Source organism: Lissotriton vulgaris, chromosome 3_1, assembly GCF_964263255.1.
Source record: "Lissotriton vulgaris chromosome 3_1, aLisVul1.2, whole genome shotgun sequence".
Classification (NCBI taxonomy): domain Eukaryota; kingdom Metazoa; phylum Chordata; class Amphibia; order Caudata; family Salamandridae; genus Lissotriton; species Lissotriton vulgaris.
This window is the reverse complement of record NC_141689.1, coordinates 766,097,949-766,112,519: the sequence shown is the minus strand read 5'-3', so window position 1 is coordinate 766,112,519 and position 14,571 is coordinate 766,097,949. Positions and strand designations below refer to the sequence as shown.

Here is a 14,571-nt window from a genome sequence, read left to right as displayed (position 1 = left end):
GCCGGGAGTAATAGCCGAGTAAGCGAATTGTATTTCCACCGGGGAAGTGGTCCTGCCAGTGCCACCATCACAAAGGGCTGTAACGTATGATGCAGCGAGCGGAGGGCGCAGAAGGTTGGCAAGCGTGCGGCCCGGGCGATCCCCCTCCCCGAAGCGGCACGCACGACCCTCCCTGCCCAGAAAAGACATCTCGCACTCGGTCTCCTCCGAAAATGCAGTGTGTTTTGCACGGAGGAGAGCCAATGTCTCAGGACTGGGGCGGGCCGCCTGAGCAGCATCCAGCACACAAATCGCTGCCTCAAGCTTTGCCAGGGTGGCACGTATAGAGCGAAGCACACCTGCCTGCTTAGAGATACATTCGCCGCTGATGACAACCTTGAACCCCTCCCAAAGGGTGGAAGCTGAGTCTACAGTGCCGGCATTGATGTCAAAATATTTAGTAACGGCTGTCTGTATATCGGCACTGAAAGCAGTATCGCGAAGGGCGTTATGTGGGAGACGGCAGGTAAAGGCCTGACGTGGGGAATACGGGGGGGCGAATACGAATCTGGACCGGCGCGTGGTCAGAAAAAGTGCAAGCCATGTGCCTCGCGTCTGTGAGCCAGGACAGGGCATCGGGAGAGGCCAGCCAAAGGTCGATGCGCGACCAGCATCCCCGGGCTCCAGTGTAGCAGGTGCCCTCTCTCACTGTAGGATGGGAGTGGCGCCAGACGTCATAGAGAGCATTGTCAGAGAGGATAGATAAGAGGGCCGCAGTAGAGCGTGGGTGAGACGAGTGAGACCCCGATCTATCCAGGGAGGCAGAAACAGCAATATTGAAATCCCCCCCCCAGAGGACGGCAGCAGGGTCACAGGAGGAGTTCAGGTGCCATACGTGTGCGAAAAAGTCTGGATCATCACAATTGGGGCCATAGACCGTGGCTATTGTAACTGGCTGCGCAAAAAGCACACCATTGAGAATCACGTACGTGCCCTCCGGGTCCTGAACAGCGCAAATGGTCTGCCAAGGGAGGTCCCGCCGTATCAGAACCAAAACCCCCTTGCGTAAGAAGAGTAGGTGGCGGAGTGTACCATCTCCCAAAACCGGGAGCGCAACCTGGAGACCGTCCCGGGCAGTCGGTGAGTCTCCTGCAAGAGACAAATATCCACCTTGTGCCACTGTGATGGGAAGAATTAACCGGGCTTTACGATGATCATTCAAGCCCCAGATGTTCCAGGACCAACGTACGACATCAGTCATGGCAGAGGAAGGTGAGCGAGTTTACCACACCACCCCTCCAATGGGGTGTAAAGTAGAGCAGAACAAACCCGCGGATCAAGGTACAGGGGGCTAGAGGCGTGGTGAGCTAACACCATAGATCTGGATGCAATCGGGGACCACAGCACGAGCGGGGGTCTGGTAACGTACCCGTGAGTGGTGGTTAGACCAGAACTAGAGAGTGAGGGCCTATCGCAGGCAACACGTAAGGGGGTGTATGGCGGGCCAAGGAAAATGGATTGTGACAGCAGGGGCGAGGAGCCAGTGAGATGACAGGCCGGCCAGCCAGCAGCAACAGCAGGCAATGGCAGGGCATGCAAATTGGCACTGAGGAGCTTGACCTAGAAAAGGAAGGAAGGGTGTCCATGATAATACGCACAGTACAGTGTCAATGAGAAAACTTTTGATATTAGCTTGAAAAAACAAAACAACAACAACAATCCAGAGCCATCCCAAGTCCAACGAGGTGGCAACGAACAGGCAAGAGGTAGAGCATAATAACTTTACGGCGGCACGATGAAGCCACCTCCTCAGTAGAGGACACAAACAACCCCAATCCCACCCTCCCCCCTTCCCCACCCCTCCCGAACATCCCAAACACCACCATCCCAGACCACCCCCCACCCACTCCAACCCCCAATCAGACAGAGTAGACCACCCCAGGGACCCACAACCATGAATCAGAGGAAAGAGGGAAGAGTAGGGAATCATCCCTTGGGGGCAAGGCAGGGCCAAGCATACACCCCCTGCAGAGAAGCAGGGTGGCCAAGCATAAGAAGACCAGACATCAGTCAGAAAAGGCAACGTTCAAGCATGCAAAGGAAAGAGCACTACTCAGTCATTGTTGCTGAGTCGGTCAGCCCCCTAAGGCGTGGAGGGAGAAGAGCGGGCATCTCTGTCCACTTTTTTGGCAAACGCAAGGTCCTCCTTGGGATCTGGGAAGACCAGCGTCTTCGCCCCCTGGCGGACTAATAGTTTCGCCGGGTAGGCCAATGAATAGGAGACCTCATGCTTGAGGAGGATGAGTTTGGCGGGAAGAAATTCCCTCCGGGCGGCTTGCACAGAGAGGGTGTAGTCAGGGTAGAAGGAAAGGGTGTTGCCTTGGTGGGTAATGACTTCCCTGTCGCTTGCCACCCGGAGGATGGTGTCAGGGTCTCAGTAGTTCAAGATCTTTGCTATAATGGGGCGCGGGGAGACCAGGACGAGGGCGAGGCCCCAGGGAGCGGTGTGCCCGCTCGACAATGAAGACCGTGGACAGGACATCTCCAAACAACTCTCTGATCAACTGCTCCACGAAGTCCTCCATCTTTGAAATGTTCGTGGATTCCGGAAGGCTGGTGATATGCAGATTACATCTCCGGAAACGGGCCTCCAAGTCCTCATTCTTGTCCCAGATTATGGCAAGGATCTTGTCCATCTGTAGCAGCATCTGCCGGTCCTGGGTGGTGGCGTCCTCCACGTCAGAGACCCTGGACTTCACATGTAGCAGGCGATTGTCATGGGAGTCCACACAAGACTTCACCTTGTCAAGGCAGGCCGAAAGTTGGTCCAGTTGGGCGGCGATTCCAGTAACCGCGAACTTGACATCCAACATAATGGCCTTTAGATCATCCTCACGGGACGGCGGGACCTCCATGCCCCCTGCAGCAGAGTCGGCACCCTCAGCACCCGCCACATCCTGCCGGGAAGACCTGCGCAGCTCAAAAGCTATCTTCGGCTGTTTAGGATCACTCTTCCCCATTGTGTGAGGCTTTAATCAGCCGCGACTGCCCAAACATTGAAGAGAGCGCCAGCAATGGAACTGCCCCCACCCCGCTGTCAGCAGGAGGGGGGGGGGGGCGAATAGAGGGGCGGGCACCGCCTAGTACCCGTCCAGGGGAGATACAGAGGCGGCCTGGGTGCAGCCACGAGGGGCTGGGAAGTATCCGAAGGTGATCCGGATCCAACGGGGTAGGTGGCAGCACACACCAGGTCGGCGCCACCCAATGCACAGGGACAGGCGATCCAGCAGAGCGGAACACTCAGCGGACTAGAGGGCAGGCCACACCTGCAATCCGCCAGACTGCAACACTACTGCAACCTCAAAGCCCAGGGATGGCGCTAAAGCGATGCTTAAGAGGGCAGGACCGCCGCTGAGCCCACCAAACCAGAAAAAGGCCCCCTATTCGCGGGCAGAAGCGCTGAGCTGCATGAAGTGTCACTCCGGCAGTAGTGCAGGGCCATAGGCAGCGAGCAGGTGTAGTAGCGCAGGTGCCGCCGCAGCGGCCGCACACAGTCCGGTATGGGCAGCAGAGTTATGTGGGCACACAAGGCGTCAGCTCCAGTCCAGCAAGGTCAGGCCCACCACCCCGGCACCTCACCGTAAGTGGGGGGCAGCGCACCCGAAAACTCGGGCCGGAGAAAGCGGCAACCAGCACCGGGGGTGGGTCCTCCAAGAACGGACCCACAGACGGAGGCACAATGCCCCCCAAGAAGGATCCGCCGGGAGAGTAAAACGTGGGGCCTGCACAGCCCGAATGCCGGGTCTAGAAGTCGCCACTGCATAAGGCGCAAGGAAGTGAGGCCAAGGGAGGCAGCAACGGGACGAGGTCGCCCAGCCGGTCGGTCCCAGAAGGCGGGGAAGCCCACCACGGGAGCCGGGTCTCCCCGCAGGCAAGATCGCACTCCGGGACCCCCCCCACGGACAAGCAGCAGGCAGCAGTCCGACCCGCTCCAGCAGCAGGCTCAGGAGCAGAGAGTCGTCGGCAGCAGCTAGGCCCCAGACGGGTCCCCCCAACAGAGGAAGCAAGCAGGCTGCAAAGCCCCCGGACGACGAGGCCGCCGCCCACCACAAGGGTAGCAACCAGCGGAGGAAACGAGGGGGGCCCACCACTCCCTCAGCCAGGCACCGGCAGCTCCGCAGCCCGTGCGGGGCCGAGACGGAGCAACCAGGCTCCCGCAGGGCCGCAGCACCGCACAACCAGGCCGCGCATCAGGCGGCCCCACCCCCGCAGGCACACCCCCGGGCAGTGGCACGACTCACCAGAGAGGATGGGGTCAGTCTTCATGGTCCGGACACAGCCCTCGGTGCAGGATCACCACCAGGCAGCAGCAGGCCCTATGGAGGCGAAGGCAACCCCACGAGGCGGGTAGCTTTGCCAGGAGGGCACACAGGATCACCGGGACCGGCCAGGTAGGTGCCGGACACCCTCAGAGGGGGGATGACAGCAAAGTAGCGCCCATAGAGTTTCGATGTCTGCAGGATTTTACCGGATTATGACGCTTGGCCAGCAGAGCCCACTCAAAGTGCGGCCATCTTGCAGCCGGCAAAGCCAGGCCCCCCCCCACACCTACATCCTTAAGACCGGACAGGTCTGCTCATGTGCTGTTTGGCCAAATCTAAATACAAATATAACTATACAAAGATAATTCACCGGAAATGGCCGAGTAGTAAGGAAATTGTTTTATCTCAGATATAGAGTCTAAGCTAATCCAAATCTTGCTGTAATTGGATTGCAGAATACCTTAAAAAGCAAACAATTGCCACTAAAATAAACCTGGAAATGATCAGACTAGTAAGTGTTTCATAGTTGTACAAATGGGGTTGAAAAAAATCTAAAACAAGTGAAGAGTTCAACGCTAAAAAGACCAAGTCAATGCACCACATTCACCCGCCGCCTTTAGCAACACCTCTCTTTAGAAATCGATTGGTTTGGCATTAGTGCATTAAAACATCATCTGGAGTAAAGTGTTAGCGTTTATGAATGTATCATCATCCAACTCTTTTGACAACCTGAGTTTTACTATGCAGTGCAGATACAGGAGTACAATTTGTTAAAGAAAACAATTATTGTTTGATCGAAACCACAATATAGTGCTCAAAGCATTCACAATACTCTGGTTAACAAACTATTAGTTAATCTTGCTTGAAGGATAAGCAGGTAGAAATAGTGAGAACATATTAGTATCACATGTAATAATTCTCAGGCTATAAGAAGTTCTTAACCTAGTTTTCATTCAATAGTTTAGTAATAAATAAAAAACATGCTATCATAAAATGACACTAATTTATTACAGAAACGTTGACATTTAGGATAAAGGAACATGCTTACCTTTTTATCATTTTGGATTTGTGCTTTGACTCAGCCAAAGAGTGGCAAAAAACTGACTCTAGTTTTTGGGCTTTATTAATTGGCTTGCTTGCCCCAGAAGTCACAGCCGTCCCTGGTGTAGTTGTTGGCTCCTTTTCCGATGTTTTGGTGTGTTCCTCAGCCTTGCTCTTTGTAGTAGGAGTCTTGCACCCCTTCCTCTTCTTTGCTTGTTTTACTTTACCAATAAAGAAGTCATCCTCACTATCATTGTCATCAGGTCCAGACGATTGCTTATGAAATCTTTCTTCAGTGCTGTCATCAAAGTATTCTCGGTCTTCTTTATCAGACTCTTCAATATCTGAAGATCCACAGTCCAGTCCTTTTCCTGTCTCTTCATTGACTTGAAGTTCTACGTTTTTCCCTTTTGGAGCAAAGGGTAACTTCTTTGTTTGATTAACTGATACATCCACTTTAGAAGTACAATGCAAGCTGCGTTGTGTGGCATCAGAAATGCACACTATTGAGGCAAGAGATGCACCTTCTGTTGGCCTATCTCCTATTTCTGCAATAACGGATGTAGTTTCTTCAGAAACATCCTTTTTTAGGTCAGTAGGCAAGTCCTGTTTTGGAACATCAGAGACACTTAAAGCAGATGAACCCTTTGATGGAGATGCAGGTATACCCACTTTTGTGGCAGTTGCCATGTCCTGTTTAAGAGCAGCAGGGGCTTCCCGTTTTGGATCAGCAGGCATATCTTGCTTTGGAGAAGAAGGTGTATCTTGTTTTTGAGGAGCAGATGCTTCCCGTCTTGGAGAAGTAGGCAAATATTGTTTCGGAAAAATAGGCATAGTGTCTTTTGAAACGCTCTTTATGTTCTCTTTTGGAATAGTTTGTGTATTTGGTTCTTTAATCTGAGATGGCACAATACTTGCAGTCTCTCTCTCTACTGCATTCAAGGATAGTTCTTTTGTATTTGTATTTTCCCCTTCTCTGTCATGGAATGAATCTTCTTTTGTGCTGTTGGCAGCTTTGTTTTCAACCAGCTCTGTGATCGTTACATCTCTTTGCACCTGTTTTAAATCTTTATCGGAAACACTATCTACTGATGGATAAACTGCTGTTGCAGGATTGCGTCGTTCTTCTTTGAAAGCTTTAACAGCAGCTAAACAAATAAAAATAAACAAAGGTAACTGACTAGTAGAAAGATAAACATTTTCAAATTGTAAAAAGACTTAAATGGTGTAGCTCCTAAATCTGCACTTAACTTAATGCTTTTTATATCTGGGAATTCAACTAAATTTATCCGTCTTCTAGCTCTTATCCCTATTCTTGACTCCACCTACAGTCTAAGACAATGTGCAACCATACTTTAATCCCTGAACAACTTATGACTTAAAATCTTCTATCTTTTCTTCTTCTCAGATGAAAAAAAATCACTGTTTTTGTACATTGTACATCTTGTAACCTGCTTTGTTTTTTTTCCAAAACTGGGATGAAAGACATTGAGCTACATTGAAGACCTGAGTTTTAAAACATTGATATATATTTTATGTAGGGGCTCGTGGTTTTGTTCATTAGAGGCAGTGAATGAATGAATGAATGAATAACAAATGTATTGTTTAGTTACTAAAACTTACAATTAAAACAACATTATACAATGCTTACATTTCATACATTATTAAGACCACATAATTAAAAGAAACGTTTCATCAATATATAAAACCAAGTATAAATAAAACCATGCTCATTGTCCACAGTTAAGCAATTTCTTCTCCACTACTTCTATAAACTTCAGAAGTCTACCTGTAAATTGCAAACTTTCTCCTTGCAAACTGGCTAGGACTGCTTGTCGGCATGTTCGTATAATTTGGCTAGTGAAGTCCGACCTTAGCAGCTTCCTACATTCCTCTATTAGTGCAGGGCAGCTACAGATGATATGACAAATGTCTTCCCTCTTATAATAACAGACGACACACCCTCTCACTACTCATCAATTTCCATGTAGGGGCGTCTCCAAGAAATTGGCTATTTCCAAATCGGAGATTCATCAGCTTCAGCTTTGCCCTTTGGCGATTTGAGTCTCCTAAATATCTCTGGGGTTTTAGCATACCATACAAAGCAATAAATGTCCATGCATGGGATCTCTTTGCCAATACTGCTTTATCCCATAAAGACGACAATTTTTTGCTGCACCCGTTTATTACTTTGTTAAAAGCAACCTGTGAAAGAGGTAAGGCCCATAGTTGTTCCGCATTGAATGTATCTATCGCCAGTTTGAAATATTCATGTGCCTGCTTATGTTTATTATCGCATATTGCCTCCCAAACCACTGTCATAAGCGAGGAATTATTATCCCTTCTAATTTTGTGGCAGTGAATTCTTTAAAGTGTTTGTATTCGGATTATGTAACATCAATTGAAAATATCAATGGCTTTGTCTTTCGATGGAAAATGGCAAAGTCGGCACCAGATGGGGAAGGCACTATTCTACAATTAAAGAAGCTAATATTATTGCCTGCTGACATTTATACGAAATACACTGCAACACCAGGAAAATCTTTGACAGGTGATATCACCTTTTATCCTACTGTTAAGGCACTTGGGTCTGTAGTTCTATTAGGCTGCACCAGTGCAATGGGATAAATGAGAGAGGTTAAGAAGGGGAGACTGTGCACACCTGTTCGACAATCTACTTGGTCAGAGTACATTTGCTTGAACTGATATGCGTGCTACGCTTGACAAATGCCTGTCTGCCTGGCATGTGTTAAAACATATGTTGTGGCCAGGTTTTGAAGTAACCTGGACTCAAGCATGCACTGACTCTAAACTAAACCATACACAAATAGCTATTCAACAATATTTATTTTCATACATATTTTCATACATTTTTAACCAAAACATAATCTTTACATATAAACTTGGATACAATAGACAGTTAAACATTCAGTGTCAATGATTAACAATCATTTTATAAACATAATCCTCGCCCAATGCATTTCGGGACAGGCTGTCCCTTCGTCAGGGGAAAACCCTGTTGATAAAAAACAACATCAGCAAATCATGCTCAATCGGGGTTAAGTGTACAGCATTACAAACAAATTACCATCTCTAAGAAACCAGCTGAGTGGATCAGAAAGAGACCTTAGTGCATAGGAAACAATATAGCCTTTCTAGACCATAATGCATTGCCTCGGCGTACAAGATGTCAAATCAGACCATAGATAGATAGCACTACTACCTTCTTAGCCAAAGACGTACAAGCCCATTAAAAGTGAGAAAAATAATTATAAGGTCCCAAAAGCAAAACCTATTGGCTATGCCAATGCTTGTTTTATATGGTTGCCTTTTCTTTTTTAATATGTTTGTAATTGAAGTTGCTTGTGTGTCAAGGCCGGCCTGGTGGCTTTGTTAATGCTTTTTTTTATCTTTAAGTGGCATTCATTGGCACTCTAGTTTTCTACCTAGCAAGTATAGCCGCGCTAGTGTTCTAGTTCACTCTTCAGACAACTGGTGGAAATCGGCACACTGGACTTTCTCATTTTATTTGATGGCAGTGTCAGACTCCATTCTATGTGGCTGGTTCATGCTGATAGGCTAGGGTGTATTGAACGTGCCTTTCCTTGTGTAATTTGAGCATTTGTCTCTATTAATGAGGACTTGTGAAATTTTCCAAGCTAGTTTGCACTGAATATATTTAATTCAAGGTGGCAAATAGTGTGGAAGTACTGGTTCAACAACCTGAACTCAGATGTATTCAAACACCCAACTAACACTATAACCTTATAATAACCCGGTATTTGTAAAACGCAAACGTATCACCCCTAGGGGTCTCAAGACGCTGAGGGCCATCTCGAAGATTAAGCAAGCTATTGCCCAGAGTCGCATGGTGCTGGGCTGAGCCGCTGCACACACATCACCTCCACCTTGATGGAACTGCTCTGGCTGCCTTGGCCAGATTGCTCCATCTTTAGAACCAGATGGCTCGTCTATAAAGCATCACAAACTGCCTCTGAGGCAGACACGGTCACCATCTCCAGTGACTCTTGGCACACCTGCAGCCAAACCACCTTCACACTGGAGTCGAAGAAGTACAAAAAAATTAAAAGGCAGCAGTATATCTTCATCTGTTCACCCAAGATCTGGAATGACAACCCCATACCCATCAGGACTGTACTCCTTATCCATTAGGACTGCACCAGCCCTGTTGCAATGCAGAACTGAAGATGTGCCCCTTTAAAAAAAAAACTGCTAATCATCGTATAACACATGATCTTCTTTGACCCTGTACAACGTCCTGCTGTATCGGCTCAATCTGTATCAATACCACCTACATACCAGAGTTGCATATCTACGTTTTAGTGTTGTTTTTCACTGTAGTTCATAGCAGCTGGAGTGACACGCCCACTTGCTTTTGTACCCATGATAGAAGGGCTGACGTGTTGATAAAATAATACCTAAAAAGAAAGAGTCTGCTCTTGGGTGACCCCATTACAAACACCCAAGCACAACATTAGCAAAGTACTTCCTTGCCACTTACACAAGTAAATCGGTTTTCTTCCGAAGAGGTAAAGGCAACAATATTTTCCCTTCCACCTGTAAACTTACCAAATTTCCTTTTCCGACAGATGCGATCAAATGCCGATACAGATGACGTAATCAGTTGACACTACCTTACTTAAACTTAAACCGGTTGTAGTGTGAATATGGTTTAGGAGAGGGGTGAAACGGCTAACACATTTAATGCTACACTTGATCGTAAATACTACTCCAGCAATATCACCACTCATTCATTATTCTTTAGCTCAAGGCGTGCTGTGCTCTTTTCTCTGTTCCCTGCCTTCATTGTACCAGATGACATTGTGTTCCCACAATTATATCTGCATATCATGTGTTTTTGAAGGAACAACATATTTTCAGTTGTCACTGTTAACATAATAATAATAATAAAATCTTACCAAAAATACATCTGTTGAACACTCAGTTTAAGGGATAACTTGTTCTAACTGCGCCAATAAAGTGCGACAATTTAAAATAACATTTAATACCATGTACAGGAGGAGACAGCATGTGTGCAGACCTGCAAAAGAAACAGGAAATAGTCTGGCTAGGTGAGGGATGAGCTGCTGTGAACGAGAGCAGCAGCTGTGCCTCCTGTGACCCATGTCCATCCCTCGACCCCAACACACACTTCCTGTCATGGCGATCGCAGTGAAATCGAAAGTGATCGCGATGACGCGCTCTGTGCTCAGCACAAGAGGGATGCGCGTGCAGCAGCGTTGATTGCAGAGGCGGATCGAGGCACGCATGCTTGTGGGCATAACCGGAAGCCGGTGGCCGGCAACAGCCTTTGGAAGCATTTCCTAAAGCTACTGACTAAATGTCTCGCAGAGCAGCGCATGCTCACAAGTGGATGCAGTTATGACACCATCATTCTGAACCCACCTGACACGTCTGTTCCTATGAGAATGTAAACCAAGATATCAAATATCAGTGTATCGTGCCAAATAAGAACAATTGTTAATTACCTGTAAACGGTGGTTCTCCAGTATTGGTGTCTTTCATAGATTCACATGCTTGAATATTCCCCGTCGTCGAAGTGGGAGCCCCACGGTAAATAAAATAGCAATAAAACAAATATCATATATGTATATAAAACATAATTACATACATTCTAAAACCCTAAATACTCATAAGTACCGTAGGTTAGCATTAACATATAGAACTACATTAAAAGAAAAAGGCACTTCAATAGCATATCCATGTCGTTATGATAGTCCAAACTACAGCCAATCAGGCGCAATCACCCTGTAGAACCTTCTCCCCAGAGGCTCAGGCCCTCAGATATTTGTAGCATAAGAGTGACAAAAGAGTCTAGGCGGAGAAGAGAGAGAGAGCCTCTGAGGGGAGGTGGGTGGGCCTTTCTCATGTGAATCTATGAAAGATACCAATACTGGAGAACCACCGTTTACAGGTAAGTAACAATTGTTCTTCTCCAGTATTGGGGTGTCTTTCATAGATTCACATGCTTGAATAGAATAGTGAGCAGTAACAGCTAGCCGCAAGAAAAAACAGCAGTGCAGTGGCATAAAATGCAATGATATAACATAAGACTGCTAGACAGATAACAACCCATACAGGAGGAGGGAAAGAAAGAGGCTCACCTTATTTAAAAAGATTGCGAAGCAACGCTTGGCCCACTGCTGTATCAGCTTCGTTGATCGTCTCTAGGCAGTAGTGCTTCTGGAAGGTGTGCCTGCTGGACTATGTAGCTGCACAACATATTTGGTGAATCGGCACACCAGCAAACAGGGCAGTATAGGATGAAATTGCCCTGGTGAAATGAGCTCTTACTGTAGATTGAAGAGGCTTGCCGGCCTTCTGATGACAAAATGAGCTTGCTGAGGAAATCCAACATGCAATAGTTGGCTTGGTAACAGAGCGTCCCTTGTGCATGCGTCCTTAAGCAACAAACAGTTGATCAGATCTACGAAAGGATGCTGTTCTGTCGATGTAGAATTTAAGGAGTCTTTTTATATCCAATAAATGTAAGCTTCGCTCCGCCGGAGATCGGGGATTAGCAAAGAAAGTTTTTAAGAACACTGTTTCATTGAGGTGAAAATCAGTTGGCACCTTAGGCATGAATGCTGGGTTGGTGCGAAGTACAACACAGTCCGATTTGAATTGAAGGAAAGGAGGCTGAATGGTGAAGGCGTGGATATCACTCACGTGATGTGAGGAGGTCAGGGCGAGAAGGAGGGAAACCTTTCAGGTCAAACATTTCAAATCCGCTTTGTGGATGGGCTCAAAAGGCGCCTTCATCAGTTGCGCCAAAGCAACATTGAGATGCCAGGTAGGAGGACATCCTGAACAGCCCCTTGAAAAACTGCCGAATGACTCTGGAAGAGTAGACAGAGGAAGACCCGTCTTGCCGAAAACAAGATATTGCCGCTAGGAAGACCTTCAAAGTGGAGTGGGAAAGTCCCGATTGTGCCAACTGCAGAAAGAAAGGCAGAAGCTGAGCAGGAGAAGAGTGCACCGGGTGGATGTTGGTAGATGCACACCAGTGACAGAACCTTTTCTACTTTAGCTTGTGAGTCTTTACTGTGGACGGAGCTCTCGCACTGGCAAGAACGTCTCTACATGCCGGCAAAATATTCAAGTGGGCAAATTCCAAGTGTTCAGGTTCCAGGCCGATAATTTGAGAGAGGAGGATCCGGATGGCAGATCTGACCCTTGTCCATTGTGAGGAGATCAGCCGGAGGACGAAGGAGGATGGGCTCGCACTGTGATAGGAGCAGCAGTTCTGAGAACCACGCTTGTCGAGGCCATCTGGGAGCGATCAGGAGAATGTGGCAGGGTTGTCTCTGCATTTTCCACAACACTCGAGGAACCAGCAGGACCGGCGGAAAAGCGTAGGCAAATAGATTGCACCAGTCCATCAAAAGGGCAATCACGACGACGGTTGGGAGACATGAAACTGAAATATGCAATGTTATTTCCGGCTAGACTGCGGGTGGAATACAAGGATCGTACATATTTCTTTGACCGACCAGAAAATGCGGGAGAAAGGCTCGACACTCTACCACATCAACGCGATCGGGAGGAACATTCTGGAGGAGCGGAGGGCGGCCCGATGGAGCAGGAATAGGAACATGGTATCCGGCTACTGAACTTTACTGAAGACACTGCAATGGTTCGAGAACATTAGATATAGGATTTAATGTGTCATGTCTGGGAGTGGCGGGGAGATGGGTTGACTGTCTTCCTCCTAGGGGGTTTTCTTTTGGTAGACTTGTTTGATATAAGGGCGACAGGCACACTGCAAGTTGGGGTGTTTATTTGAACTACCACAGGGGTGCAGGGTGGTGGGAGTTGTAACGGGTTTATGATGGTTGGGGGTTGTTTCAGTGGGTATGTTTGAGTTCACTACAAGGCAACGTATTCTTTTATTATCTGATGTGGGTGTTGGTTTCAGAGGGGGGTGGATTTGCCACAGCGCTTTGGATGGGGGGTAGGGGATTGAGACTACGGAGCTGGAATTTGAATGGGTTGGGGGATAAGATAAAAAGAGGGGTTGTTTTACAATTGTTGAAAAGGCTATCTCCCGATGTTGTATTATTACAAGAAACGCATTTGATCGGTAACACCTGTCGTGCCATGAACCGGAGGGGATATCATATGGTCGCCCATGCGGGGTTCACCTCTGGCTCCCGAGGAGTGGGTATTTTAGTTAGGAAGTCCCTCCCCTTAGAAATAGACGTAACACAGTTAGATGATAGGGGGCGTTATGCAGCCCTCACTGGACGATGGGAGGGTAAAACAATATCCCTGGTCTCAGTTTACGTCCCCCCGGGACTACAGTCGACAACTTTTGCTGACCTGGGGCGTTTAGTTTTGGGATTTCCCGAGGGCATTCTGGTCGTGGGTGGGGATTTCAACTCAGTCGTCTCTGGCAGGGAGGATCGTCACCCACCCAGGGACCTTGAGGGGTCATAGAATTGGCTTAGTGGGTTTATTGACACATTGGGATTATGGACTGTTGATGATTGTTACACCAAGCTCAGAGTCAATACACTTTCCACCCAGGTGCACTTGGTAGCCTTTCCAGGATTGACTACCTTTTAGTTCCGGCAGCACATGCTTCCTCCATTAATGAAGTAAGACACCTGGCGCGAGAAATATCTGACCACTCTCCATTGTGGATTGAGATAGACGGGTCGGAGGGGCGAGTGGCTCCTATTAATATGTGGTATCTTCGTAACCCTAAGACCCGTTCAGAGTTGATAAAGTCACTTGACCAGTATTTTATTGAAAATTTGGGTTCGGTCACTTCTGCAGTGTCGCTCTGGGAGGCCTTTAAGACGGTCATCCGAGGTCAGGCGTTATCTTTGATTGCTGGATCGAAGAAGAGTAGCCGCGAGGAGGGGGTCAGGCTTGAGGCAGAGATCTCCGCACTGGAGAGTGAATTGGAATCGGGTGTCACCCGTGAGAAGATACAACGTCATGCGTCTTGAGCAGCTAGACTATAGGGCGCTGGTTACAGATGCCACAAAAGTTATGAGCAGGGAACAACAAGGTTGACTGTACGATGTTAGGGATAAAGCTGGCAAACTGATTGCATAGTTAGATAAGAAAGAGAGGGCCAGTCGCGTGGTTCCTGTGATAGAGACGTTAAGCGGTATGCTTGTGACTGAACCCGTGGAGATTGTTCGGAGTTTCGCAGAACACTTCCGAGAAGTGTATT

The 14,571-nt window shown here is 47.7% G+C and overlaps 1 protein-coding gene across 3 annotated transcripts in view; it reads right to left on the bottom strand.

Annotated features, from left to right (window-relative positions):
* Nucleotides 1-14,571, bottom strand: part of SRFBP1 (serum response factor binding protein 1) — a 264,044-nt gene that overhangs the window by 45,341 nt on the left and 204,132 nt on the right. For all 3 annotated transcript variants that reach the window (XM_086961071.1, XM_086961072.1, XM_086961073.1), the window contains one exon: nt 5,350-6,490. In XM_086961071.1, coding sequence (XP_086817197.1) covers nt 5,350-6,490 — 1,141 coding nt within the window. The remainder of the gene's footprint in view (nt 1-5,349; nt 6,491-14,571) is intronic.